Genomic DNA, 26,982 nt, shown 5'->3' on the forward strand with positions numbered 1-26,982 from the left:
TCATTCCATCTTGAAAAGAACAGTTCTTTTCTCTATTTCTCTCTAATTCCTTCTTTCTCTCATGAGAAGAACAGCTGTTGACAGAGTTTTCGTGTGTCTTCAGAAGAACAGCTGTTGACAGAGTTTCCGTGTGTCTTCAGGGCAGGAGACCTCGTGGCCGATGGTACGCAGGTCAGAGTAGATCTCATGGTCGTTTCCGCCAGGTTTGGTCTGGTTTCCAAAGAAGTGAACGGTGGAGAAGTTGTCCTTCTCTACGATCCCCAGACAATATCTCTTATCCCAACCGTCTGGAAACACGTCGAAACTAATCTCGCCTCCGATGGAGAACGAGAGTCCCTTTCCCTTGAACTCTTCTCTCAGGACAGACACAAACTTCTCTCTGATTCGTTCCGTCTTGTCGAACTCGGAAAACTCGACTCTCTCGTCTTGTGTACAGCTTCGTCCGATGGGCGAAACGTTCAGCATGCCTTTACGGAACTCTATGAACGTCCCTCGTTTCTTGGGGAGTTTAATCTTGGCCATATAATCGAGACAGAAATTGGTGAACTCTTGAAGAAACTCTTCTCCCATGTGGGCCTCGATGGACTGCACGGGGAGAGGTTCTCCGTTCCTTAACGCTACCAGACCGTTCTCCGCAAACACATAGTCCAGGCTCTGGATCACGTCGTCCCCTAGTTGCTCTTTGATCTTGTCCAGGTCGGAGCCCCCGACCACCCCGATACGAACACGACTCCCCAGCCTCTTCAGGAGCCCCGCCATGTCTGGAGTCACGCGCTGCCTTGCTGCGGTGAGCGTCCCGTCTACGTCGAACAGACAGAGCACGCTACTGTCCAACACGGCTTCTTCGCCCATTGTTTAACTATCGGCTTCCTTCTTATTTGTGCCTTTTCTTCGGTACTCTTACAGCGTCTGTTCTGTTACTTCTAACAACGTGCTACTGAAAAGGTTATATTGTCTTGGACAGCATTTGGATGCGTGTATGTATGTATACTTCTGCCCAAATATGGAGTTTTGGGGCAAATATGGAGATGACCGATGTCATCGTATGACATGTCTCCAAGTACTGATCAGCCTTGTATGGAGTTCCATATGGCTTCCAAGTACTCTGATCGGAAATAACGGGCTCCTCCAAAATCCAAAACACACGTCCTTCGCATATTTTCTAATGTTCTCATCTTACAAATGTGTCAGTGTAAAAATTTAACAAAAAGTAAACATAAAGGTCCATATGGACACACAAAGCCAGGTGTTGGAGGGGCTAGCACCCCTCAAATATAAGAATAAAAATAAAGGTAACAAGACACAAAATATCCTGTGTCTTCATCATTAGCAGTGGCAAATGCATGTTTTGAACATCTGTTCAGGATTCTTACAGTTGTTTCATTTCGTTTTGCAATTATTCTTTTTTTTGTTTTATTTTTTTGTCGACAGCTACAAGGAAAAACTCTTTCCAAGGTTTGAACCCAGGGCTGCCTCACAGCCCCAGGCAGCCCTGGGCTGTGAGGCAGCCCCAGTGCTTACCATTTCTTCATCATCACAAACAGTCCGTCACTAGGATGATGCTTGTTCTTCATTATTCTTCTCTCCTCTCAAGCACCTGTTCTCATGTATGCTTGTAGTATACAGTATACTATAGTTTAGCAGCAGACCCACATACTGCACTGTACATGGATGTTGCTCAGGACAATAGAGTGCCATCAAGATGAAGGGGGCGCCGTCGTCTACAAGAGGAGAGCGGTAACCACAAAAGACAACACTCATTTCTTCTTCTCTTCTTTCCTGCAGGTAGCGTCCCCTTTCTCCTTCTCCTTCTCGTCCTTCTTGTCCTTGACATCGAGCTTCTCCTTCTTGCTTTCGTCCTTCTCCTGTCCCTCCTTTCTCTCTGCGTCTCGGTTGGAGATCTTGTTGTTGATCAGGTTGTGCAGAGCCACCACGGAGCGGATGAGAGAGGCCACGTAGACCACCAGCATCTGATCGTTGGTCTTCAGGTAGAAGGCCTTGGTGAAGTCCAACAGGTTGACGTCCGGGAGCAGGTTGAAGACGTCCTGCAGCTGGTAGACGATCTGATGGTTGATGGGCAGTTTCTCTGCGACCACCTTCTCCAGGTAGGACCTGATCTCCAGCAGCTTGGAGTTGAGGCCCTTCAGGCCGTGCACCTGGTTGGTGACGCGCTGGGACAGCGTGCCCACCGTGGTGTCCTTGATGTCTCGGAGCAAGTGCTCCACGCCCACCTCCTCCGCCTCCTCCGCTCCGATCTCGCTGGTGACGTGTTCGAACGTCTTCGAGGTCGGAGTGCCGTCGTCGTGCACGTCCTCCACGGCTATGTATGCTTCCGTGGGCAGGCCCAGGTCTTTGGGCTTCACGTCGATGATGACCAGCACCGAGTTCGTGCAGTACTGCTTGACCAGCTCGTTGATGGCGATGTCGTTCTTGTGTAGTTTCGGCCCTGTGTGGTACCAACCGACGACTCTTTCCCTGGCGTTGACCTTCTTGAACATGGCGTACATGTTCTCCAGGTAGTCGTGGTCCAGAAACCACACCGAGTCGTCCTTGTCGTCTTCGTCGAACGGAACGGCGAAGCTGTTCGAGACGTCGAGAACCTTCTTCTGCCAGGAGCCGAGAAGAACACCGACGACGCGTTTCTGGTTTCCAACTTTGCCTATTCTGTTAAAGTGGTCGACCACGCTGAGCAACACCAGGGGGTGAACAACCACATTCTCTACTGACATCTTAGCTGTGAGAATAGAAGCAAAGAACACTAATATAGTCTGCACTGTTCTGAGGAAGATAAGATGTCTTTGCTAAATTAAATCTGTTTATATGACATTTCCTTTAAAAGGAAAATTACTGTACGTGGTTGTGATGATGACATTGTGATGTCATGCATGTCACGCATGCACAATCACCTTATTCAAACTGACTGGCCATCTTGGTATATTATTTGTTTAAGGAATGTAAAAAAGTTGTGGCCCGCAGGCAGATTTTATATGTTACACGGCTTCTTCCTAAAACGTATTGTTTAGTTGTGGCCCGTCAATATATTTACGTGAAATTCATACATTCACTTTGGTGTTTTGATTTTAACCTGGGCATATAGGCCTATGCTATTTTTCAGAAGAATTTGTTATATAAGGGAATTTTGTATGTATTATTTTATAAATAAATATACAATACAATACTTTTTCATAATTATTTCAAAAGAATTAAAAAAAAAAATAATCACACCCCTGTGAAGTGAGGGGCACTAATATATTAAAGTCTATCTCGTGTTGCTATGATTAGGTGATGTAATGTTGATGTAAAACAAACGGTGACAAAACAAACATTAAATTATCTTTATTGTTAATGGCATTTAATGTTTGTGTTTTAGGGACAAGATGACGTAAAGTTTCCCTTCATTGTCAATGGCGTTTTTAAAACAAACATTGAACTAAAAACAAACATTAAACCTGTATATAGGAGGGGCTAGCGCTGCTCAAAAATATATAAATTATAAAAAAAATAGAAACATCTGAAATGTCCCAAAGAAAATCCATTATTAAAAAAAAGCTTTTTTATCACAATGATGTATGATGACGTCATCATATACATAAAGAGAAATCTAATGTTTGTTTTGAGGACTAAAAGGTTTTCACCTGCCAGGTAGGGTATGGAACTATGCATACAGACAGTACTGTACTCTGTTTAGGGTTAGGGTATAGGGTATGGAACTATGCATACAGTACTGTACTCTGTTTAGGGTATAGGGTATGGAACTATGCATACAGACAGTACTGTACTCTGTTTAGGGTTAGGGTATAGGGTATGGAACTATGCATACAGTACTGTACTCTGTTTAGGGTTAGGGTATAGGGTATGGAACTATGCATACAGTACTGTACTCTGTTTAGGGTTAGGGTATAGGGTATGGAACTATGCATACAGTACTGTACTCTGTTTAGGGTTAGGGTATAGGGTATGGAACTATGCATACAGTACTGTACTCTGTTTAGGGTTAGGGTATAGGGTATGGAACTATGCATACAGTACTGTACTCTGTTTAGGGTTAGGGTATAGGGTATGGAACTATGCATACAGTACTGTACTCTGTTTAGGGTATAGGGTATGGAACTATGCATACAGTACTGTACTCTGTTTAGGGTATAGGGTATGGAACTATGCATACAGTACTGTACTCTGTTTAGGGTATAGGGTATGGAACTATGCATACAGTACTGTACTCTGGTTAGGGTATAGGGTATGGAACTATGCATACAGTACTGTACTCTGTTTAGGGTTAGGGTTAGGGTATGGAACTATGCATACAGTACTGTACTCTGTTTAGGGTTAGGGTATAGGGTATGGAACTATGCATACAGTACTGTACTCTGTTTAGGGTTAGGGTATAGGGTATAGGGTATGGAACTATGCATACAGTACTGTACTCTGTTTAGGGTTAGGGTATAGGGTATGGAACTATGCATACAGTACTGTACTCTGTTTAGGGTTAGGGTATAGGGTATAGGGTATGGAACTATGCATACAGTACTGTACTCTGTTTAGGGTTAGGGTATAGGGTATGGAACTATGCATACAGTACTGTACTCTGTTTAGGGTATAGGGTATTGGGTATATGGAACTATGCATACAGTACTGTACTCTGTTTAGGGTTAGGGTATAGGGTATGGAACTATGCATACAGTACTGTACTCTGTTTAGGGTATAGGGTATTGGGTATATGGAACTATGCATACAGTACTGTACTCTGTTTAGGGTTAGGGTATAGGGTATGGAACTATGCATACAGTACTGTACTCTGTTTAGGGTTAGGGTATAGGGTATAGGGTATGGAACTATGCATACAGTACTGTACTCTGTTTAGGGTTAGGGTATAGGGTATGGAACTATGCATACAGTACTGTACTCTGTTTAGGGTTAGGGTATAGGGTATGGAACTATGCATACAGTACTGTACTCTGTTTAGGGTTAGGGTATAGGGTATGGAACTATGCATACAGTACTGTACTCTGTTTAGGGTTAGGGTATAGGGTATGGAACTATGCATACAGTACTGTACTCTGTTTAGGGTATAGGGTATAGGGTATGGAACTATGCATACAGTACTGTACTCTGTTTAGGGTTAGGGTATAGGGTATAGGGTATGGAACTATGCATACAGTACTGTACTCTGGTTAGGGTATAGGGTATAGGGTATGGAACTATGCATACAGTACTGTACTCTGTTTAGGCACAATTTAATGAAACCACCACCAGCAAGAACACCTGGCTGTCAACAACACAACCAAGTAAATTACCCCAGACATGAGTAAATGATCCCAGACATGAGTAAAAGTGAATTGAAAGTCAAAGTATGCAGTTTGCTGCACCTCATTTCACTGCAAGCTGTTGCATGGCTGTGTTCTAGTTCACTGATTACTAACATTGAATTCATGGAATACCCAAATACGATAGGGTGCCTATTCTGCCTATATTACACTGGTTGCAACTTCCCAGATATGAATACACTGATGCAGGGGCGTAAGGTTCTTCATCAGGCTGATGTCATCAATGACTTCAATACTGGCCTAGACTTTATTGTTATTTATTTCTGTATATTTATATATACAGTATGAATGAACTAGTCCATATAAAGAACAGCCAATCTTAACTCACACACAGGCATGTGAGGCGGCTCAGCGGCTGTATGCCTCACAGTACTCTGTAGTACTGTACTATAGTCTGTAGTACAGAGTACTGGCTCCCGTAAAATCGGAATCCCCCCCCCTTTTTCCCCCCTCACTGTATATGTTTCTTTTCCCTGTTTACCTCCTTTATGATGAATTCCTATGTTCTGTTCTGTTCTTTGACTATATAGAAGTGTCTATTTGTACGTCTCTAAATGTTTCGATGAATTGAACAAGGTGGACCCTCTTGTAAACAAGTGCAATGCTTTATTGGGTCGTCCACTCACAGTTAACACAGGGTCTTTGTATTGAGTTGTGCTTGAAATGTACTGTAATTCTGCAAACTGTTAATAAATATTTCAATCAATCAATCAATCAATCAATCAATACCGTCTGCACCCTCTCTCCACCCTCTACCCACCATTTTGCAGACAGACCATGTGTTGTTGCGACTGAATGCATACACAAGCGATGTGGGATCTTGGGGTGCTTCTACGTTGGAGGGGGGGGGCTATTCTAGCTTCTCATCTCCCTCCTCCACATCCTTCAGGCTGAGCACCTCCAGAGAGCCTCTTCCTTTCGTCTCGCAGCGGATCAGCTCGTCGATCTCCCGGTAGCAGCCCGGGTCCACCAGACACACCATCTCCATCTGCTCGTCGAAGGCCTCGCTCTCCGCCACCTGGATCAGCGGCTTCAGCTTCTCCCTGATCCTCTTGCCCTCCTTGGCCGGCAGCACCAGGCGCAGCCTCATGTGTGCCCTCTGGATCTGCATCGACTCCTTCAACCGCTTGATCACCTCCAGAGCCTGTTGCTTGGTGCTCCTGTTGGCTTTGACAGAGTAGTGGATGTCCTTCATTGCCCGGTCGATGAGTTTGACCGTGTACGGCCTCTTGGTCTCTGGGTTGACGCACTTCTCTGCCACGATCGTCGCAATGTCCTGAAACATGGTCTCCAGCTGGTTGTGCCTCTCCTTGTCCGACACCTGCAGCTCTCCTTTGGCTAAGATTAGTTTACAGATTGTTGTCGAGTCGTCCGTTCCGAAGGCTTTGGACAAATCCTCTTTATTAGCCACTTGGCCCTTGGACACATTCACGAAAATGGAGTTTGTCTGCAGAACCTCGTCCAAGTCCTTCTCCGCGCCAGATCTCCAGCTCACGACTTTATTTTTGTAGCAGGCGATTTCAAATCGTTTCCCCACCTTTTTCATCCTCACCACCGCCACGTTTGTCAGTCGGACTTGGTTTGCCGGTGTACAAATATACATATTTATGTTTGTCTACTGACTAAACAGATGGAGGAGATTAAGGCTGTATGTAAAGGAACAGAGTACAGTGATATAAATCTCACCAAGTGTTGCCAATGAATTGTGTGATTCGCTAATGATGTTTTGTTTGTGACGATTCAATTTTATCCACATGCCGTGGTTGAAAAGTGAGGGCAGGACCGGCATCATATTGATGATGTCACAATGTCTGTGACATCATTCACAAACTGCCCACAGAGTAACTAACAGCTGTGCCGTCTGTCCCTCCATATGTGGGCAAGGCTATAGCATCAGTATGGCGTCATCAGTGTTGACAGCCTTGAGATTTTGACTCGCCAACAGTTCTCGAATAACCAGAGTTTCAAACATGGCGGCGTTGGTTGTACCTCGTCTGGCCTCGTTTGGCTGCTTGTCATCGAGGCCCATTTCGTCACTCGCTATCCTACGGAGGAGTACGTTTCATCTACCCGCTACGAGCGACAATACCTCCACAAGCGTAGTAGTAGCAGCTCCGCTCAGGGAGAAGAGCACGACGGCGGCCGCAGCCAAGCCGGGGCCAGCGCCGGCGGTCAGCAGCAAAGGAGAGTACGTCATCGCCAAGCTGGACGACCTGATCAACTGGGCCCGCAGGAGCTCCCTGTGGCCCATGACCTTCGGCCTGGCGTGCTGCGCCGTGGAGATGATGCACATGGCGGCGCCGCGCTACGACATGGACCGCTTCGGCGTGGTGTTCCGCGCCAGCCCGCGGCAGTCCGACGTGATGATCGTGGCCGGAACGCTGACCAACAAGATGGCCCCGGCGCTGCGGAAGGTGTACGACCAGATGCCGGAGCCCCGCTACGTCATCTCCATGGGCAGCTGCGCCAACGGCGGCGGCTACTACCACTACTCGTACGCCGTGGTCCGAGGCTGCGACCGCATAGTGCCGGTGGACATCTACGTCCCGGGCTGCCCGCCCACGGCCGAGGCGCTCCTCTACGGCGTGCTGCAGCTGCAGAAGAAGATCAAGCGTGAGAAGAAGTTAACGATCTGGTATCGCAAGTGAAAAATGGCAAAAATGTTAAAAGGTGCATTTATGTATAGCGCCTTTATCCAATTAACCCATTTAGACCTACGGACGATTCTACAAATGTCTTCTAAATCCTGACAGTTGTCTGAAAAACCCTATGTTTCTATGTCGGTGGACCCCCAGAATTATCTGTATTTGGTCGCCGACCCCCATCTGAAAATATGTTGTTCCAGGGACCCCACCAGAAGCAAAGATTTGAGTTAAAAATGTTCACTCTGAAAGAATATATATTCAAAGATTTGCGCCACATTTAGATTTTTCAAAAATAGCAGATCTACAAACTCAGTACCGCGTTATGAGCTTGTAGATCTGCTATTTTTCAATAGCTAAATGATAAAATAATGCTTAAAACACCAAAAGGGCAAAGCTGGCCCGGTAGCCTTGGCCTTGGCCTCCTCCCGATCCCGACGGCCCTCACTGCATGTCACTCCCCCCCATCTCTCTCCCCCATTTCCTGTCAGCCTACTGTCTGTCTCTCTATAAAAATATAAAATAAAGGCAAAAGCCGCAAAAAAACAAAACATAAAAAAACCAAAAAGGGAAATGGGTTAAGGTTCAAGGTTTCTTTATTTTGTCTCCCGAAGGAGAGATTTTTGTCTTGGACCCCAAGGATCTGCACTGGAGCATACATAATACAATACAACACATTACCAAGGATCTGCACTGGAGCATACTAATACAATACAACACATTACAGCAGTGGACCCCAAGGATCTGCACTGGAGCACATAATACAATACAACACATTACAGCAGTGGAGGATCTGCACTGGAGCATACATAATACAATACAACACATTACAGCAGTGGAGGATCTGCACTGGAGCATACATAATACAATACAACACATTACAGCAGTGGAGGATCTGCACTGGAGCATACATAATACAATACAACACATTACAGCAGTGGTTAAGACCCCAAGGATCTGCACTGGAGCATACATAATACAATACAACACATTACACTGGAGCATACATAATACAATACAACACATTACAGACCCCAAGGACCCCAAGGATCTGCACTGGAGCATACATAATACAATACAACACATTACACTGGAGCATACATAATACAATACAACACATTACAGACCCCAAGGACCCCAAGGATCTGCACTGGAGCATACATAATACAATACAACACATTACAGCAAGGATCTGCACTGGAGCATACAGAATACAATACAACACATTACAGCAGTGGTCCAGCCGGAACCCCTAGGGGTCCTTGAGAGAGTTCCAGGGGGTCCCCAGCTAAATTATATTTAGGAACCCAAATGGACCCTTATGGGTCTGTAACTATCTGCATGGCGAATGACCAACATCTCTCTGCTGTCGGGAGGAAACCTCATAACTCCAAAATGTTCATTTTTCAGGAAATGAAAAATAATAAAATATAATTCTTTCAGGAAATTAAGAAAACCTTATATTTTTAAAACAAAGCAATGCAAACCTCATCAAAGTTGGTTTTGTAACTTTATATATTGTCAATTACTTCCATGACAGGGGGAGAGGTGGTGGAGTTAGTTGCTTTAGTAGACATTTTGAGGGTCCAATGGAGTTAAGAGGTTTTGTCCAAAGCACTTTTTACTACTTTCCATTGGTTCAATATTTTCAACACATGTATGTAAAGGGTGTTCAATAGCACTGATTTATGAAACAACACACAGACGTAAAGGGTGTTCAATAGCACTGATTTATGAAACAACACACAGACGTAAAGGGTGTTCAATAGCACTGATTTATGAAACAACACACAGACTTAAAGGGTGTTCAATAGCACTGATTTATGAAACAACACACAGACGTAAAGGGTGTTCAATAGCACTGATTTATGAAACAACACACAGACGTAAAGGGTGTTCAATAGCACTGATTTATGCAACAACACACAGACGTAAAGGGTGTTCAATAGCACTGATTTATGAAACAACACACAGACGTAAAGGGTGTTCAATAGCACTGATTTATGAAACAACACAGACGTAAAGGGTGTTCAATAGCACTGAATTATGAAACAACACAGACGTAAAGGGTGTTCAATAGCACTGATTTATGAAACAACACACAGACGTAAAGGGTGTTCAATAGCACTGATTTATGAAACAACACACAGACGTAAAGGGTGTTCAATAGCACTGATTTATGCAACAACACACAGACGTAAAGGGTGTTCAATAGCACTGATTTATGAAACAACACACAGACGTAAAGGGTGTTCAATAGCACTGATTTATGAAACAACACACAGACGTAAAGGGTGTTCAATAGCACTGAATTATGAAACAACACAGACGTAAAGGGTGTTCAATAGCACTGATTTATGAAACAACACACAGACGTAAAGGATGTTCAATAGCACTGATTTATGAAACAACACACAGACGTAAAGGATGTTCAATAGCACTGAATTATGCAAAAATAATCCTCAAAAATGGAGTTATGAGGTTTCCTCCCGACAGCAACGAATTATGTTGGTTACGGGGTGAGAGACAGAGAGACACCATCCTAGTACCACACTGGATTTGTTATAAAGAATAAACATATACATACATAGCCTATGTTAAATGTAACTTACCATTCCCACAACAAGAACAGGGCATATTTTGGACATATAGTTCGAATGGTGATTAGGCCTGACGTCGAAATAAAATAAAAAAGTCTTCTGAAAGAATAAATATTCAAAGATTTGTGCCGCATTAAAAAAAATAAAAAAAATAGCAGACCTGCAAGCTCGTAGCGCGCCACTCGGTGGCATGCTATGAGCTTGTAGATCTGCTATTTTTCAATAGCTAAAGTATAACATGCTCCTGTACTCCGGCCATGAAGAGGACAACGCCCCCCACACTCAAGGAGTAGCACTGATGCTATCTAAAGCAGCACAGAAAGCACTCATAGGATGGGAAGCCCATGGACCAAGGATCATTACCGCGTCCTTTCGTACCAAGAATAAGAGGATCAATATGAACATCATACAGTGCTACGCTCCTACCAATGACGGCGAGGAAGCAGACAAAGATCAGTTCTACAACAGGCTGCAATCCATTACAGAAAAACACCCAGAGAGAGACATCACAATCCTGATGGGAGACCTTAATGCCAAGATCGGAAGGGACAACACAGGGTATGAAGACATCATGGGAAGCCATGGACTGGGGGTCATGAATGAAAATGGGGAGAGGCTTGCGGACCTGTGCGCTATGAACAACCTGGTCATTGGCGGCAGTGTTTTTCCCCATAAGAACATTCACAAGGCCACTTGGGTATCACCAGACCACATAACTGAGAACCAGATTGACAATATTTGTATTTGTAAGAAATTCAGAAGGTCCATGCAGGATGTAAAAGTAAAGAGAGGAGCAGATGTGGGGTCAGACCACCACCTTGTTGTAGCCAGCCTGAAGCTGAAGCTGAGAAAGAACTGGATGCAGGCACACACAACACAACACAGGTACAACACAGCTTCCTTGAGAGAACCCAGCAAGCTGGAAGAGTTCAGACTAACATTCCGGAACAAATTCCAAGTTCTACAGGAGCTGCTGGAAGAGGACGAGAGCACTCTGGAGAGCACGTGGAACGAGATAAAAAAGGCAGTAACATCTACCTGCAAGGAAGTGCTTGGCCCCAAGAAGCACCAGCACAAGGAATGGATCTCCGAGGACAGTCTGCGAAAGATTCAGGGCAGGAGGGAAAAGAAGGCAGCAGTGAACAACAGCCGGACAAGAGCGGAGAAGGCCAAGGCACAAGAAAGGTATACAGAGGGAAACAAACTAGTAAGGAAGAGCATCAGAGCAGATAAGCGAAAGTACATGAACAACCTGGCAACAGAGGCAGAACAAGCAGCAAGAGAGGGAAACATGAGAGAACTCTACAACATAACCAAGAAGCTGGCAGGAAAGTACAGCAAACCAGAACGACCGGTGAAGGACAAAGAGGGAAGACAGATAACAACGGGAGACGAGCAACAGAAGAACAGATGGATGGAGTATTTTGAGGAACTTCTAAACCGGCCAGCACCACAGAACACACCAGACATCGCACAGGCTGACACAGACCTACCCATAGACTGCAACGCACCAACCATGGAAGACATCAGGAAGGCCATCAAGCAGCTGAGACATGGAAAAGCTGCAGGACCGGACAACATTCCTGCGGAGGCATTGAAGGCAGACCTAGAAACCACTGTGAGGCTGCTTCATCCACTCTTCAGGAAGATTTGGGAGGAAGAACAAGTGCCAGGAGATTGGAAAGAGGGCTACCTCATCAAGATCCCAAAGAAAGGAGACCTTAGCAATTGCGCAAATTATAGAGGGATCACACTGCTATCAGTGCCAGGGAAGGTTTTCAACAGAGTCATCTTGAACAGGATGAAGGACCTCATTGATGCTGTTGCTTTCATCATACTGCACTCCTGAAAAGATACTGTACAATGTAAGGAGAAAGCCTGCTACTTTTGAAAAAATATGGGGTAGGTTCTTTGAGGTTCTACCGTCAATATCTCCTCTGGGTTGATTTTGTTTTATTTATATTGTTGTTTTTATTTATTTATCCGAGTTGTTGTTAAGTGGTGTTGTGTACAATACAGAGTAATGAGAGCTGTGTAGTTTACCTTTCTGGGGTTGGGGTGGGGGGTGGGTGGGGGGGGTTTGTTTTTGCTGTTTTTTGTCTTTTTCTTTTGAGTTTGTCTTGTCTTGTTAAAAAAAAGGAAAAAAAAGGAAATCATGATTCTGTAATTCATTGTTTTGAATAATGATGATGTCTGCATTATCAATAAATAAACCTTTAAAAAAAAAAAAAGGAAGTAGTAAATCTCAGATCTTTTGTAATTATTAAGACTATTGTAATTGTAACACTTTATTAGTGTGGCCCTAACAGGGCAACCAGACTATTGTAATTGGAACACTTTATTCATGCATATTATTCCACCATATCTCAAATTTACCGGCTTCATCGGGAAGGATGTGCTTGTATTTTTTTTAAGAGAAATGTTGTATAGTTTAATTGATATTAATTTATTAGTGAATAAAATTTCCCCATTGACATGAATGGGAAAATGCGATTTTTCGCATTTTCTCACATTCAAGTATTTTTTCCTCAGAGACTGTAAGCACTATAGTTACAAAACTTGGAGGGTAGGTTCATAATAATTACTAAAATTAATCAACATGAGGTCGGCCTCATGGTGGCGCTATAACAGCCCACTTTACATTTTGGCTTATAACTCTTGAACCGTAGGTCGTAAAATCAAAATATGTTTTTCCCTGACTTCCTCGGGTCATGACGCATCTCCCCATATAGGCCCCGCCCATTTGCGTCATGATAGATTTTCCGCCATTTTGAATTTTCTCCAAAACACACTTTTGGCTCCTCCTCCTACAGATTTTGTCTGTGTCAAAAATTGGTACACATGATCTCTGGACCTTTCCGATTAAAACACCATCGGCAGAATTTTGGTAGTGCGTATCGTTCGGCCGTAATCGTCGTCCAAAGTTAGTAGGAGGGGCCTATATCACAAAAAATGCCATAAATCACGAACGGAATGTGTAATCCATCCCAAATTTGAATCACATGTCTGGGGTGGTTTAATCAACCAAAAGCCAAAAGCAATTCCATTTTCATCTATAGGGGGCGCCGCAAATGCGAAAACTTTAACCATTTCTCGCAAAAACATGATTTTTTTGGGGATAAATACCCTCCGAATTACTTGTGCATGATCGCAGGGGTGAAGCGACATTGTAATTGGCTGGCAATATCAGTGGGAGGGGCATATGTAAGCCACTGCGGCAACCACACTTTGCAATTTTTTAAAATTGCGACCTTTCTAGTGACATCATGCATTTCAGGTTTAGGTTGAACCATTAAACCACTTTAAACCTAAATATGTTGGTTATTTGAAAATAGCAGATCTACAAGCTCACAACGTGCCACCAATCGACACGTTTGACCTTGTACTGTACATATTGTATTGTGCTATTTAAAAAACAGTGTAACTTTAATAACACAAACCTTGTATGAGCTATGAGGGTCACTGGCAGACAATATTTTCTGATGGGGGTCGGGGGCCATTGACCAAATACATATTAATTGAATGGCCCTTGGTATGAAAAGGATTACGAAGCAATCTTACAATAATATTTTGTATTAATACTATTATGTATGTGTTCTCTCCAGAGCGTCCAGAGTGCGTCCAGCTCCAGTGGACCTCCAGTCTTACCCAGTGATGTCGTGTCCACTCTGAGCTCCTTCACTCAGCTGAGAGAAGATGTGTCTGCTCTGAGAGATGACCTGGACCTGGTCCTCAACACACCCTGGACACACACAGGTTGCACACACACACACACACACACACACACACACACACACACACGCACACACACACACACACACACACACACACACACACACACACACACACACACACACACACACACACACACACACACACACACACACACGTCAGATTGAATGGTCAACCAGCCATCTTAGTAAACGGTGGATTGTTAAAGTCAGAAACAGTTGATTTTAAGGCTGTCACGATACTCGATACGTACCAAAAATTCCCACTTTGAGAAGCAATGCTTTAGGTCATTCTTCAGAGTGTTCTTCATCTGACTCATGTCTTGTGTCTAGTTGATGTTTTAGTTGAGGTCATTCTTTGAATGAATAGTTTATTTAGACATTACACATAAAACAGTTATTTTAAGGTGATCGAAAAGGCATAGGCGGAAGCTTATAGCTTATTAGTGCCTATATCTTTATCCCAATGTATTCCAAAATACTAATGTGGATATGCATAAAAAACAACATATAAACAAAACAAACAAATAACATTACAAAAGAGAACAGAAAAAAGAAAAACTGAAAAACAGACAATGAGAAACAAGTGTTTAGTTGAGGTCATTCTTCAGAGGGTTCTTCATCTGACTCATGTCTTGTGTCTCCAGAGTGTTTAGTTGAGGTCATTCTTCAGAGTGTTCTTCATCTGACTCATGTCTTGTGTCTCCAGAGTGTTTAGTTGAGGTCATTCTTCAGAGTGTTCTTCATCTGACTCATGTCTTGTGTCTCCAGAGTGTTTAGTTGAGGTCATTCTTCAGAGTGTTCTTCATCTGACTCATGTCTTGTGTCTCCAGAGTCTCCAGCTGATGTTTCTCATCCAGCAGAGCCTCAGACCAGAGAGGAACTCTTACAATGTGAGTCCATGTTCAGGCTGAGTGTTTTCTGACCAACAGCTTGATGACACTGACGTTCATCATGTGTTGTCGTGTGTTCTCACAGATTCCTGTCCGCTCTCATTGGATAAGAACACAGTACAAGAAATCCTCGTCCTGTCAGAGGAGAACAGGAAGGTGACCAGAGAGGAAAGCCCCCAACAGTACGTTGACCATCCAAGGAGATTTTCATTTTACCGCCAGGTGTTGTGTAGGGAGGCTCTGACTGAACGCTGTTACCTGAAAGTAGAATGGAATGAGCGTGAAAGTGTTTATATAGCTGTCTGTTACGACGATGTCGACAAACATGAGCGTTTTCAGTCAAGCTTTGGATTCAATTCAAAGTCCTGGTGTTTAAGATGCTTAGGTGACGACTGCTGGTTCACACACAACGGCATCGATACCAAAGTGACAAAGCCTACTAGTTACACCAGAGATGTTAGAACCGCAGATAGGAAGTATACGTATAGTTTAACTTCCACCAGGGTGGGGGTGTTCCTGGACCACAAGGCAGGGACTCTGTCCTTCTACAGTGTTGGTGACAACACAACAACCCTCCTCCACACAGTTCACACCACCTTCACACATCCTCTCTACGCAGGGATAGGGCTTCACGGCCCCTCTGATTACACAGCACTTAAGAGTCTTAAGAGGTCTTACACCGACAGAATTGCACCTCATACAGCAAAGGTGTGTAAGATATGGTAGGCATGTTTAAAGACACCTGATCCTGGTATTCAGTTGAAAACCTCACCAGTGTTCTGTAGGGAAAGAGAAGATCATAGTGTATAGGAACTACTTGGTGGATTAATTGGTAGATGATAGTTATGCTTTGATTGTTTATTTTCACATAAAAGATACCAAATTGTCAAATACCGTACACTTAATACGTAAAAAAACAGGCAAACAAATTTGTGCATCTATTGTTTTTCTTTTACTGCCTTGCACTGCGAGGCGTTGTGATCGTTGCTTGTAGATCGTCTATTTTCACAACGTTTACCCCTGTCTTTATATGACAATTTGGTAAATAAAGAGGTCTTAAAAGACATTAAATTGTAACTTTATAAATGTGCAGATGTCCTCTCTATAAACGTATACTGTATAATTACACTGTATACACATTAAGATCCCTCTTTGGGAACCACTGCTGTCGGCAGTATTCTTGCAATAAAGGTTGGTAATGACGAGAGAGTTGTTGTTATTTTCAACTATCTTGATAAAATCCATAAAAATGACTTCTATTCCTGCCTTTTAAAACTGTATAACCTCAACTACTCCTCTGTGTCACCAGTAGAGGGCGGTGTGGTGCCACAAAGCCACAGCATGCCAGCTGTGTGCTTTAATGGTAACGGGGACTAATGTTGATGGCAGCAATGATTCAAGGTTCAAGATGCTCTTTATTGTTACATGTTGTGTCCACAAGACCTCCTCAGACACTGTAGCACTATGAGTAATAGTCATTCAACAAGATAAAAGTACAATATAGACCTCACACTGTAGCACTATGAGTAATAGTCATTCAACGAGATACAAGTACAATATAGACCTCACACTGTAGCACTATGAGTAATAGTCATTCAACGAGATAACAGTACAATATAGACCTCACACTGTAGCACTATGAGTAATAGTCATTCAACAAGATAAAAGTACAATATAGACCTCACACTGTAGCACTATGAGTAATAGTCATTCAACAAGATAAATGTACAATATAGACCTCACACTGTAGCACTATGAGTAATAGTCATTCAACAAGATAAAAGTACATAAAGACCTCAGCTCCTAAGACATTGTTAGCAACGCAAGTAGACCAATATAGTAATGCAACAAGAAATGGCAGCATTTAAAAGACAAATATACAAGAGACAAAAAGACAAGAACATCAAAGGCTAATGCTTGGGGTTAGGGATTAGAATCTACAGTGGTTGCTGGGAAGTAAATGTCACATTCATGAAAATAATATATAACACCACCCGGGAGCAGTATGGGTTGGCGCCCCAGCCTGTGTCTTCCGTGAGGAAGAAGCCCAACAAACCCACGGTGAGGCCTTTAGGAGGGCCATTCAAGTCTCAAGCGGAGCCTGCGGCACCACCAAGGGCAAGGTGGAGCCTGCGGAACTGTTGCAGCTCGAGAATCCACCATTCCTGAATAAAGTGCCTGGTGCTGGGAGTCTGGTGCAACGCACAGGGCCTGACCGGGTGAGAGCAGGAGTGGACCTGGTGAGACGTAGGAGGGGCCCGGACAGGAGTCAACCCACAGAGCCTAGTCCTTCCAAGCGCCAGAATGGTACCCCCCAGTCCCGGCAGAGTAGTTCAGGAGGAACGGATTGTGTGGCCCTGGTTTTTCCCTAATGGGACTGATCGAGGGTAGCTACTGGGACGTAAATCAGGACTTGATCACCCCGGCTGGGTCACCTGAGTGAGGGGTATGATGTTGGGAGACCCGAAACCCCGATGACCTTGGGATACATCACTGAGGATACGTCCCAGGTGCATCCATGTATGTATGTATTTTGTTTTATTATGTAAAACATTGACATTCTTCCATCTCGTATCCTATTATCGTTTGCTTTGAATGGTATAAAATTTTAGTTTAGTTTTGATTTTAAGTTCATTAAAATTATTCAAACTTTGAATATATAATATATATTTTAGTCAACCTTGTCAAGGGGCATCTATAGCTGTGTGTGAGCTAATTGGTTCTCAAAGTGGTTTCCCTGCCCACATCCCTGTTTTTGAGGGGCGCTAGCCCCTCCTATATATAGGTTTAATGTTTGTTTTTAGTTCAATGTTTGTTTTTTCCCTTCATTGACAATGAAGGGAAAATTTACGTCATCTTGTCCCCTATAACACAAACATTAAATACCATTAACAATAAAGAGAATGTAATGTTTGTTTGGTGTTCGGGTAAATTCCACCCGTGTTTAGTGATAAGAGTGATCTGGGTGCCTCAGTCTGTTTGTTCAGCCTTGCCCCTCCCATGTTTATAGGAGAACCTTTGTTCTGGGAACTCACGTTAGTCTCAGTCAACAGTCATTCTCCACAGAGAGGTGATCGTCAGTCAGTAAAATGTCTCTAGTCGTGGACCAGGACCAGTCGTTCAGTTGTTCTCTGTGCGTGGAGGTGCTGAAGGAGCCAGTGACTCTGCCCTGCGGACACAGCTACTGCTTCGGCTGCATCGAAGGAGCCTGGGACCAGGAGGCCGAGGAGAAGAGCCTGTCCAGCTGTCCTCAGTGTGGAGAGACCTTCTGTCCACGGCCTGCTCTGAGGAGGAACCACATGCTGGCTGAGGTGATCATTCTGATGACCATCAGAGAGAGACATGAAGTAGACTTGGATCAAGACGCCCAGCGTCTTGGAGTTTAGTTAAAATAGTCTTTGTACTTTCTCACTTGAGGTCCTACATAAACGTTTTGAGTTCATATATAAAGTGCTAAACCCATGGCCACGGATGTTGTAATAACCAATAACCAAAGACAAACTGTAATATAATAGAAGTATTGGATTAAGGCTAGAGCTGAATAATTATGAATTTACTGATCACTTGGTTAGAAGGTTATCATTAACGGTAGGGTAATGTTTTATTTATTTATGAATGAATGAATTAGTGGCAATCTATTGTGATAGTAAACAATAGACCTAGCATCTGTTATAATAGCATGCTCTCTAACTTCCATTTTAACATTGTGTTAAAAGAAAATAAAGCTAGGTCAAGTGCTACGGGCTGATCATCTGAAGTCTGTACTAGTCTGTACCAGTCTGTACTAGTCTGTACTAGTCTGTACTAGTCTGTACCAGTGGTCTGTACCAGTCTGTACTAGTCTGTACTAGTCTGTACTAGTCTGTACTAGTCTGTACTAGTGGTCTGTACCAGTCTGTACTAGTCTGTACCAGTCTGTACTAGTCTGTACCAGTGGTCTGTACCAGTCTGTACTAGTCTGTACTAGTCTGTACTAGTCTGTACTAGTCTGTACCAGTCTGTACTAGTCTGTACCAGTGGTCTGTACTAGTGTCGTGTTCAGGAAGTGAACTTGTACCAAGCTGCCTGACGCATTCAATAATCACTTAGTTTATATGTTTGGCTTTTGGCTCTGAAGACGTAAGGCTATGTACTGTTCACACGTTGGAAAGAATGTATAGCATAATTTATACTGCAGAAATAACTGATATATATTTTGAAAGAACTCTGAATACTTATGCAAGATGTTGTAAAACAACGTGAGCAGAGCTCAAAGGTCAGAGCAGCCACAGTGTTCAGATAACATTATGATCCTGTGTCTGTCACGCCCTATCATTTCTTTATCAGTGTCTACACTACATTAACGGTGGTAGTTACAACGGGGCAGTTTAACGTCATGCCCAGGACACATGCAAGCGCATGCATGCATGCACGCACGCACGCACGCACGCATGCACGCACGACTTCGACACTAACTCTGGGCTCCCCCAGAGTTAGTGTCGAAGTCTCAGTAAACTATAGGATCATAGAATGCAGAGAGACAGTGTAGTGCCTCAGTAAACTATAGGATCATAGAATGCAGAGAGACAGTGTAGTGCCTCAGTAAACTATAGGATCATAGAATGCAGAGAGACAGTGTAGTGCCTCAGTAAACTATAGGATCATAGAATGCAGAGAGACAGTGTAGCGTCTCAGTAAACTATAGGATCATAGAATGCAGAGAGACAGTGTAGTGTCTCAGTAAACTATAGGAACATAGAATGCAGAGAGACAGTGTAGCGTCTCAGTAAACTATAGGATCATAGAATGCAGAGAGACGGTGTAGCGTCTCAGTAAACTATGGGATCATATAATGCAGAGAGACAGTGTAGCGTCTCAGTAAACTATAGGATCATAGAATGCAGAGAGACAGTGTAGCGTCTCAGTAAACTATGGGATCATAGAATGCAGAGAGACAGTGTAGCGTCTCAGTAAACTATAGAATCATAGAATGCAGAGAGACAGTGTAGTGTCTCAGTAAACTATAGGATCATAGAATGCAGAGAGACAGTGTAGTGTCTCAGTAAACTATAGGATCATAGAATGCAGAGAGACAGTGTAGTGTCTCAGTAAACTATAGGATCATAGAATGCAGAGAGACAGTGTAGTGTCTCAGTAAACTATAGGATCATAGAATGCAGAGAGACAGTGTAGTGTCTCAGTAAACTATAGGATCATATAATGCAGAGAGACAGTGTAGCGTCTCAGTAAACTATAGGATCATAGAATGCAGAGAGACAGTGTAGTGTCTCAGTAAACTATGGGATCATATAATGCAGAGAGACAGTGTAGTGTCTGAGTAAACTATAGGATCATAGAATGCAGAGAGACAGTGTAGTGTCTCAGTAAACTATAGGATCATAGAATGCAGAGAGACAGTGTAGCGTCTCAGTAAACTATAGGATCATAGAATGCAGAGAGACAGTGTAGCGTCTCAGTAAACTATAGGATCATAGAATGCAGAGAGACTTCGTGACAATAACGTGAATCTGAATCTATTTGCAGCTTGTGGAGAAACTGAGGACTCCAGATGTTCAGCGGTCTTCTGTCTCTGCCGCTCCGCTCTACGCCGGCCCTGCGGACGTAGCCTGTGACCTTTGCCCCGAAAGCAGACGCCACAAAGCCGTGATGTCCTGTCTGGGGTGTGAGGTGTCCTACTGCGACACTCACCTCCAGCCTCACTACAATGTTCCTGCATTTAAGAAGCACAAGCTGGTCCCAGCCACGCGCGCGGCCCGCCTGCACCACAGCATGTGCTCCAGACACCACAAGCCCATGGAGGTGTTCTGTCGCACGGACCAGCAGTTCATCTGCTACCTGTGTGCCATGGATGAACACAAGGGCCACGACACGGTGTCAGCGGCCGCGGAGATGAGCCACAGACAGGTACCGTAGAGAGGAGCCACAGACAGGTACCGTAGAGAGGAGCCACAGACAGGTACCGTAGAGAGGAGCCACAGACAGGTACCGTAGAGAGGAGCCACAGACAGGTACCGTAGAGAGGAGCCACAGACAGGTACCGTAGAGAGGAGCCACAGACAGGTACCGTAGAGAGGAGCCACAGACAGGTACCGTAGAGAGGAGCCACAGACAGGTACCGTAGAGAGGAGCCACAGACAGGTACCGTAGAGAGGAGCCACAGACGGGTACCGTAGAGAGGAGCCACAGACGGGTACCGTAGAGAGGAGCCACAGACAGGTACCGCAAGGAAATGTAGGAGTTCAGGCATTCAGTTTAAGGTTGACTCGGTTCCACAGATACAATTTGTGAAAATAGCCGATCTACAAGCTCACAACGCCTCTCAACGCGAGGAGGTGTGAGCTTGTAGATCTACTATTTTCACAATGTTTGAGCAAACATCTAATTTTTCATGCATGAGAAGGCAGACTTCCCGGTGCTGCACGATTCTTGCTCAACTGTGAATCTAGATTTTCCTCGACAAGAATTGAGATCACGATTCTCACACGATTGTCATTTTTTCCATGAAAATATTTATTCAAAAAACATAAGAGTAACTAAAATGAATTGGACAGCCATCTAGTGCTGCACCGTTCTTAACAAAATGAGATTGCATACAGTAGGTGTCTGAATCTAGATCTCAATCTTTTTTATGATTAATTGAGCAGCACTATCACACATCAAAGAGAGAGTAGCAGAGCTGCCCTGCTATCGGTGTATAAATGAACGTATTGTGTCAACTGTGTCTTCACGTTGTGTGTGAATCCAAACGTTCTCTTGCAGAAACAGTTGGGGACGAGTCAGCAAAACCTCCAGCAGAAGATCCAGGAGAGAAAGAAGGAAGTGAAAGAGCTGAGAGAGGTCAAGGAGACCCTGAAGGTCAGAGTTCACATCAGGCTAGCTAATAGCAAAGATGGTTTATGTATGAAGATGGGCCAACTTCATTGGAGCCACTAGAGGCGAAATGGTACACAAAGCCTACAAATGGTCTCCTAAATATAGTAGGCGTGGTTTGCTTCTCCCCGACCTCCACCCTCCCCCCCCCCTGACAACAACACTGTTTCCACACTCAGTCTAGTAGGTGGCGGTAATGCACCATTTAGGTTTGCCGACCGCCATGAAACCCGATAGAAGAAGAAGACAACAACACTGACAAGTCATTTAACAAAGTACATTGAAAACAACTGACAAGGTGTACTTTTGAAATAGTCGTTTTAGTTTCTCAAAGTCCTCCAACCATATAAATTCATGATTTGGATCTATCTCATTAAAAAGTCTCTCCCTAATAGAGTTGTAGAATGGACAATAAAAATTTCCTTTAGATCACACAGACTACATAATCTATCCTCCTCAACCGTGCCTACATATCTGCCTGTCTCAATATGCAGACCAAGTATGCCAGCTCTAATTTGGGCACATAAGGATCATTTCTAATCGTTTTAAATATGTCCATTCATTTCACATTATAATATTCACATATTATCATCTTAAATATGGGGTCAGAGCCCCCTATGTGTTGTCCGTGAAATTGCAGATGGACAGAGAGAGGCTTCCGGACTCATCTCAAATCTCGCGAGAGTTTGTTGTTGGGATAAAGAAATGTCATTAACAAAGTCGATTTTCTCCTGATTTGTCTCGCTAAAAGAAGCCATTTTACTATGAATATCTTGTAAATATTGTGTGCCTTGTGATGATTTGGTCCAGTATTTAGTTCAGTGACCATGGAGTTAAGGAATGGTTCAGAAGCTGTGTTCACGTTCACTCTCCCATTGGAAATGAATAGACTCCAACATTCTTCCTGTCTCCTAATAATGTTACCGCCCACCTCACGCAGATACAGGAAGTAAAGCAAAGTTGGCCTCTCTTGCTAATTCTCCTCTTGGCTAATAGTTCCTGATGTTCTGTTATGGGGGGGGACTTCCAGGCGCGTTAAGTCTGGGGCGGCATCGTCTGTGAAAGGTGCCCGCCCACGGTGCACCTTTCCGGGGCAGGCTGAGCCGATCTACAAGCTCGCCTTGAGTTAACTTTGAGTTAACTAAGGACTTCCAGGCTCGTTAACTCTGCCAGGGACTTACTGTGACTACTCAGTAGTTCCTGATATTCTGTAGTCCATAGAATATTATGTACAGCTACAAATATCACCCTTGAAATTAAACGGTTTTAGAACCACTGGTATTGTAATTGTATAACAGACATGAAGTCCACATACGGTTGTGATGGAACCGATTCTGGATCCCAACCCACTGCACCAAGTGACACGAGCACCCGTGTCTGTCTGTCTGTCTGTCTGTCTGTCTGTCTGTGTGTTAAGCAGAGCTCTGCAGAAGCAGCTGTGGAGGCCAGTGAGCAGATGTTCTCAGAAATGAAGGCGAGCGTGGACAGAAGACACAGCCAGGTTAAAGACATGATCAGACAGCAGGAGAAGACAGCCGTGTCCCAGGTTGAGGACGTCCTGAGACAGCTGGAGGAAGACATCGCACAGCTGGAGAGGACACACGCTGAGCTGGACCAGCTGTCCCACACTGATGACATCACGCATTTCATTCAGGTTCTATCCCACACTGATGACATCACGCATTTCATTCGGGTTCTGTCCCACACTGATGACATCACGCATTTCATTCAAGGTTCTGTCCCACACTGATGACATCACGCATTTCATTCGGGTTCTGTCCCACACTGATGACATCACGCATTTCATTCAGGTTCTGTCCCACACTGACGATGACATGCATTTCATTCAGGTTCTGTCCCACACTGATGACATCACGCATTTCATTCAGGTTCTGTCTCACACTGATGACATCACGCATTTCAGTTTTAGGTTAAACCATTTAACCACTTTAAACCTAAATATGTTGGTTATTTGAAAATAGCAGATCTACAAGCTCACAATGTGTCACCAATTGACACGTTTGACCTTGTACTGTACATATTGTATTGTGCTATTTAAAAAAAAAAGTGTAATATCTTTGAAACATTTTAATAACACAAACCCTGTCTGGCAGACAATATTTTCTGATGGGGGTCTGGGGGCCAAATACATATTAATTGAATGGCCCTTGGTATGAAAAGGATTACGAAGCAATATTACAATAATAATTGTTATTAATACTATTATGTATGTGTTCTCTCCAGAGCGTCCAGAGTGCGTCCAGCTCCAGTGGACCTCCAGTCTTACCCAGTGATGTCGTGTCCACTCTGAGCTCCTTCACTCAGCTGAGAGAAGATGTGTCTGCTCTGAGAGATGACCTGGACCTGGTCCTCAACACACCCTGGACACACACAGGTTACACACACACACACACACACACACACACACACACACACACACACACACGCACACGCACGCACGCACGCACGCACGCACGCACGCACACACACACACACACACACACACACACACACACACACACACACACACACGTGTCAGATTGAATGGTCAACCAGCCATCTTAGTAAACGGTGGATTGTTAAAGTCAGAAACAGTTGATTTTAAGGCTGTCACGACACTCGATACGTACCGAAAATTCCCACTTTGAGAAGCAATGCGTTTAGGTCATTCTTCAGAGTGTTCTTCATCTGACTCATGTCTTGTGTCTTCAGAGTGTTTAGTTGAGGTCATTCTTCAGAGTGTTCTTCATCTGACTCATGTCTTGTGTCTCCAGAGTGTTTAGTTGAGGTCATTCTTCAGAGTGTTCTTCATCTGACTCATGTCTTGTGTCTCCAGAGTCTCCAGCTGATGTTTCTCATCCAGCAGAGCCTCAGACCAGAGAGGAACTCTTACAATGTGAGTCCATGTTCAGGCTGAGTGTTTTCTGACCAACAGCTTGATGACACTGACGTTCATCATGTGTTGTCGTGTGTTCTCACAGATTCCTGTCCGCTCTCATTGGATAAGAACACAGTACAAGAAAACCTCGTCCTGTCAGAGGAGAACAGGAAGGTGACCAGAGAGAAATACCCCCGACAGTACCTTGACCATCCAAGGAGATTTTCATTTTACCGCCAGGTGTTGTTTAGGGAGGCTCTGACTGAACGCTGTTACCTGGAAGTAGAATGGAATGAGGCTGAATGGGTTTATATAGCAGTCGCTTATGAAGACGTCAACAAACATGAGCGTTTTCAGTCAGGCTTTGGATTCAATTCAAAGTCCTGGTGTTTAAGATGCTTAGGTGACGACTGCTGGTTCACACACAACGGCATCGATACCAAAGTGACAAAGCCTACTAGTTACACCAGAGATGTTAATACCGAACCCAATAAAGATCCACCCAAGGGTTGTACAGATTATACGTATTATACGTATAGTTTCACTTCCACCAGGGTGGGGGTGTTCCTGGACCACAAGGCAGGGACTCTGTCCTTCTACAGTGTTGGTGACAACACAACAACCCTCCTCCACACAGTTCACACCACCTTCACACATCCTCTCTACGCAGGGATAGGGCTTCACGGTCCCTCTGATTGCACAACACTTAAGAGTCTTGGTAAGCGCAGACTGGACATTTATGATACTTTTAATCATAAGATTGTAACTCATACAGCAGAGGTGTGTAAGATATGGTAGGCATGTTTAAAGACACCTGATCCTCATATTCAGTTGAAAACCTCACCAGTGTTCTGTAGGGAAAGAGAAGATCATAGTGTATAGGAACTACTTGGTGGATTAATTGGTAGATGATAGTTATGCTTTGATTGTTTATTTTCACATAAAATATACCAAATTGTCAAATACCGTACACTTAATACGTAAAGAAACAGGCAAACCAATTTGAATCTATTTTTTTTCTTTTACTGCCTTGCACTGCGAGGCGTTGTGATCGTTGCTTGTAGATCGTCTATTTTCACAACGTTTACCCCTGTCTTTATATGACAATTTGGTAAATAAAGAGGTCTTAAAAGACATTAAATTGTAACTTTATAAATGTGCAGATGTCCTCTCTATAAACGTATACTGTATAATTACACTGTATACACATTAAGATCCCTCTTTGGGAACCACTGCTGTCGGCAGTATTCTTGCAATAAAGGTTGGTAATGACGAGAGAGTTGTTGTTATTTTCAACTATCTTGATAAAATCCATAAAAATGACTTCTATTCCTGCCTTTTAAAACTGTATAACCTCAACTACTCCTCTGTGTCACCAGTAGAGGGCGGTGTGGTGCCACACAGCCACAGCATGCCAGCTGTGTGCTTTAATGGTAACGAGGACTAATGTTGATGGCAGCAATGATTCAAGGTTCAAGATGCTCTTTATTGTTACATGTTGTGTCCACAAGACCTCCTCAGACACTGTAGCACTATGAGTAATAGTCATTCAACGAGATAAAAGTACAATATAGACCTCACACTGTAGCACTATGAGTAATAGTCATTCAACAAGATAAAAGTACAATATAGACCTCACACTGTAGCACTATGAGTAATAGTCATTCAACGAGATAAAAGTACAATATAGACCTCACACTGTAGCACTATGAGTAATAGTCATTCAACAAGATAAAAGTACAATATAGACCTCACACTGTAGCACTATGAGTAATAGTCATTCAACAAGATAAAAGTACAATATAGACCTCACACTGTAGCACTATGAGTAATAGTCATTCAACAAGATAAAGGTACAATATAGACCTCAGACACTGTAGCACTATGAGTAATAGTCATTCAACAAGATAAAAGTACAATATAGACCTCACACTGTAGCACTATGAGTAATAGTCATTCAACAAGATAAAAGTACAATATAGACCTCACACTGTAGCACTATGAGTAATAGTCATTCAACAAGATAAAAGTACAATATAGATCA

The 26,982-nt window shown here is 43.6% G+C and overlaps 5 protein-coding genes and 1 long non-coding RNA gene across 6 annotated transcripts; 3 read left to right on the top strand and 3 right to left on the bottom strand.

Annotated features, from left to right (window-relative positions):
- Positions 1-99: 99 nt before the first annotated feature.
- LOC306927811 (phosphomannomutase 2-like) lies at positions 100-852 on the bottom strand (the record flags this gene model as incomplete). Its single annotated transcript, XM_079507665.1, has 1 exon — positions 100-852. One exon carries the CDS (start codon positions 850-852, stop codon positions 100-102), a length of 753 nt encoding a protein of 250 aa, XP_079363791.1.
- Positions 853-1,757: 905 nt separating this feature from the next.
- LOC306928729 (26S proteasome non-ATPase regulatory subunit 7-like) lies at positions 1,758-2,729 on the bottom strand (the record flags this gene model as incomplete). Its single annotated transcript, XM_079508999.1, has 1 exon — positions 1,758-2,729. One exon carries the CDS (start codon positions 2,727-2,729, stop codon positions 1,758-1,760), a length of 972 nt encoding a protein of 323 aa, XP_079365125.1.
- Positions 2,730-6,168: 3,439 nt separating this feature from the next.
- sbds (SBDS ribosome maturation factor) lies at positions 6,169-6,942 on the bottom strand. The gene has a single exon (XM_079507413.1). The coding sequence runs from the start codon at positions 6,925-6,927 to the stop codon at positions 6,175-6,177; it is 753 nt and encodes a 250-aa protein (XP_079363539.1). The 5' UTR covers positions 6,928-6,942; the 3' UTR covers positions 6,169-6,174.
- A 352-nt stretch (positions 6,943-7,294) lies between these two features.
- LOC306928192 (NADH-quinone oxidoreductase subunit B-like) lies at positions 7,295-7,972 on the top strand (the record flags this gene model as incomplete). Its single annotated transcript, XM_079508122.1, has 1 exon — positions 7,295-7,972. One exon carries the CDS (start codon positions 7,295-7,297, stop codon positions 7,970-7,972), a length of 678 nt encoding a protein of 225 aa, XP_079364248.1.
- A 6,202-nt stretch (positions 7,973-14,174) lies between these two features.
- Positions 14,175-15,819, top strand: LOC306927793. Its single transcript, XR_013790587.1, has 3 exons — positions 14,175-14,322; positions 15,131-15,190; positions 15,276-15,819. It is a non-coding gene; the product is annotated as an uncharacterized lncRNA (long non-coding RNA).
- Positions 15,820-18,279: 2,460 nt separating this feature from the next.
- On the top strand, positions 18,280-25,774 carry LOC306928730 (E3 ubiquitin-protein ligase TRIM47-like; the record flags this gene model as incomplete). Its single annotated transcript, XM_079509000.1, has 7 exons — positions 18,280-18,501; positions 20,714-21,094; positions 21,950-22,045; positions 23,481-23,714; positions 24,305-24,455; positions 24,897-24,956; positions 25,042-25,774. The coding sequence occupies 7 exons, from the start codon at positions 18,280-18,282 to the stop codon at positions 25,734-25,736; spliced, it is 1,839 nt and encodes a 612-aa protein (XP_079365126.1). The 3' UTR covers positions 25,737-25,774.
- Positions 25,775-26,982: the final 1,208 nt, after the last annotated feature.

The sequence above is a fragment of the Electrona antarctica genome, assembly GCF_951216825.1.
Source record: "Electrona antarctica genome assembly, chromosome: 8".
Lineage (NCBI taxonomy): Eukaryota > Metazoa > Chordata > Actinopteri > Myctophiformes > Myctophidae > Electrona > Electrona antarctica.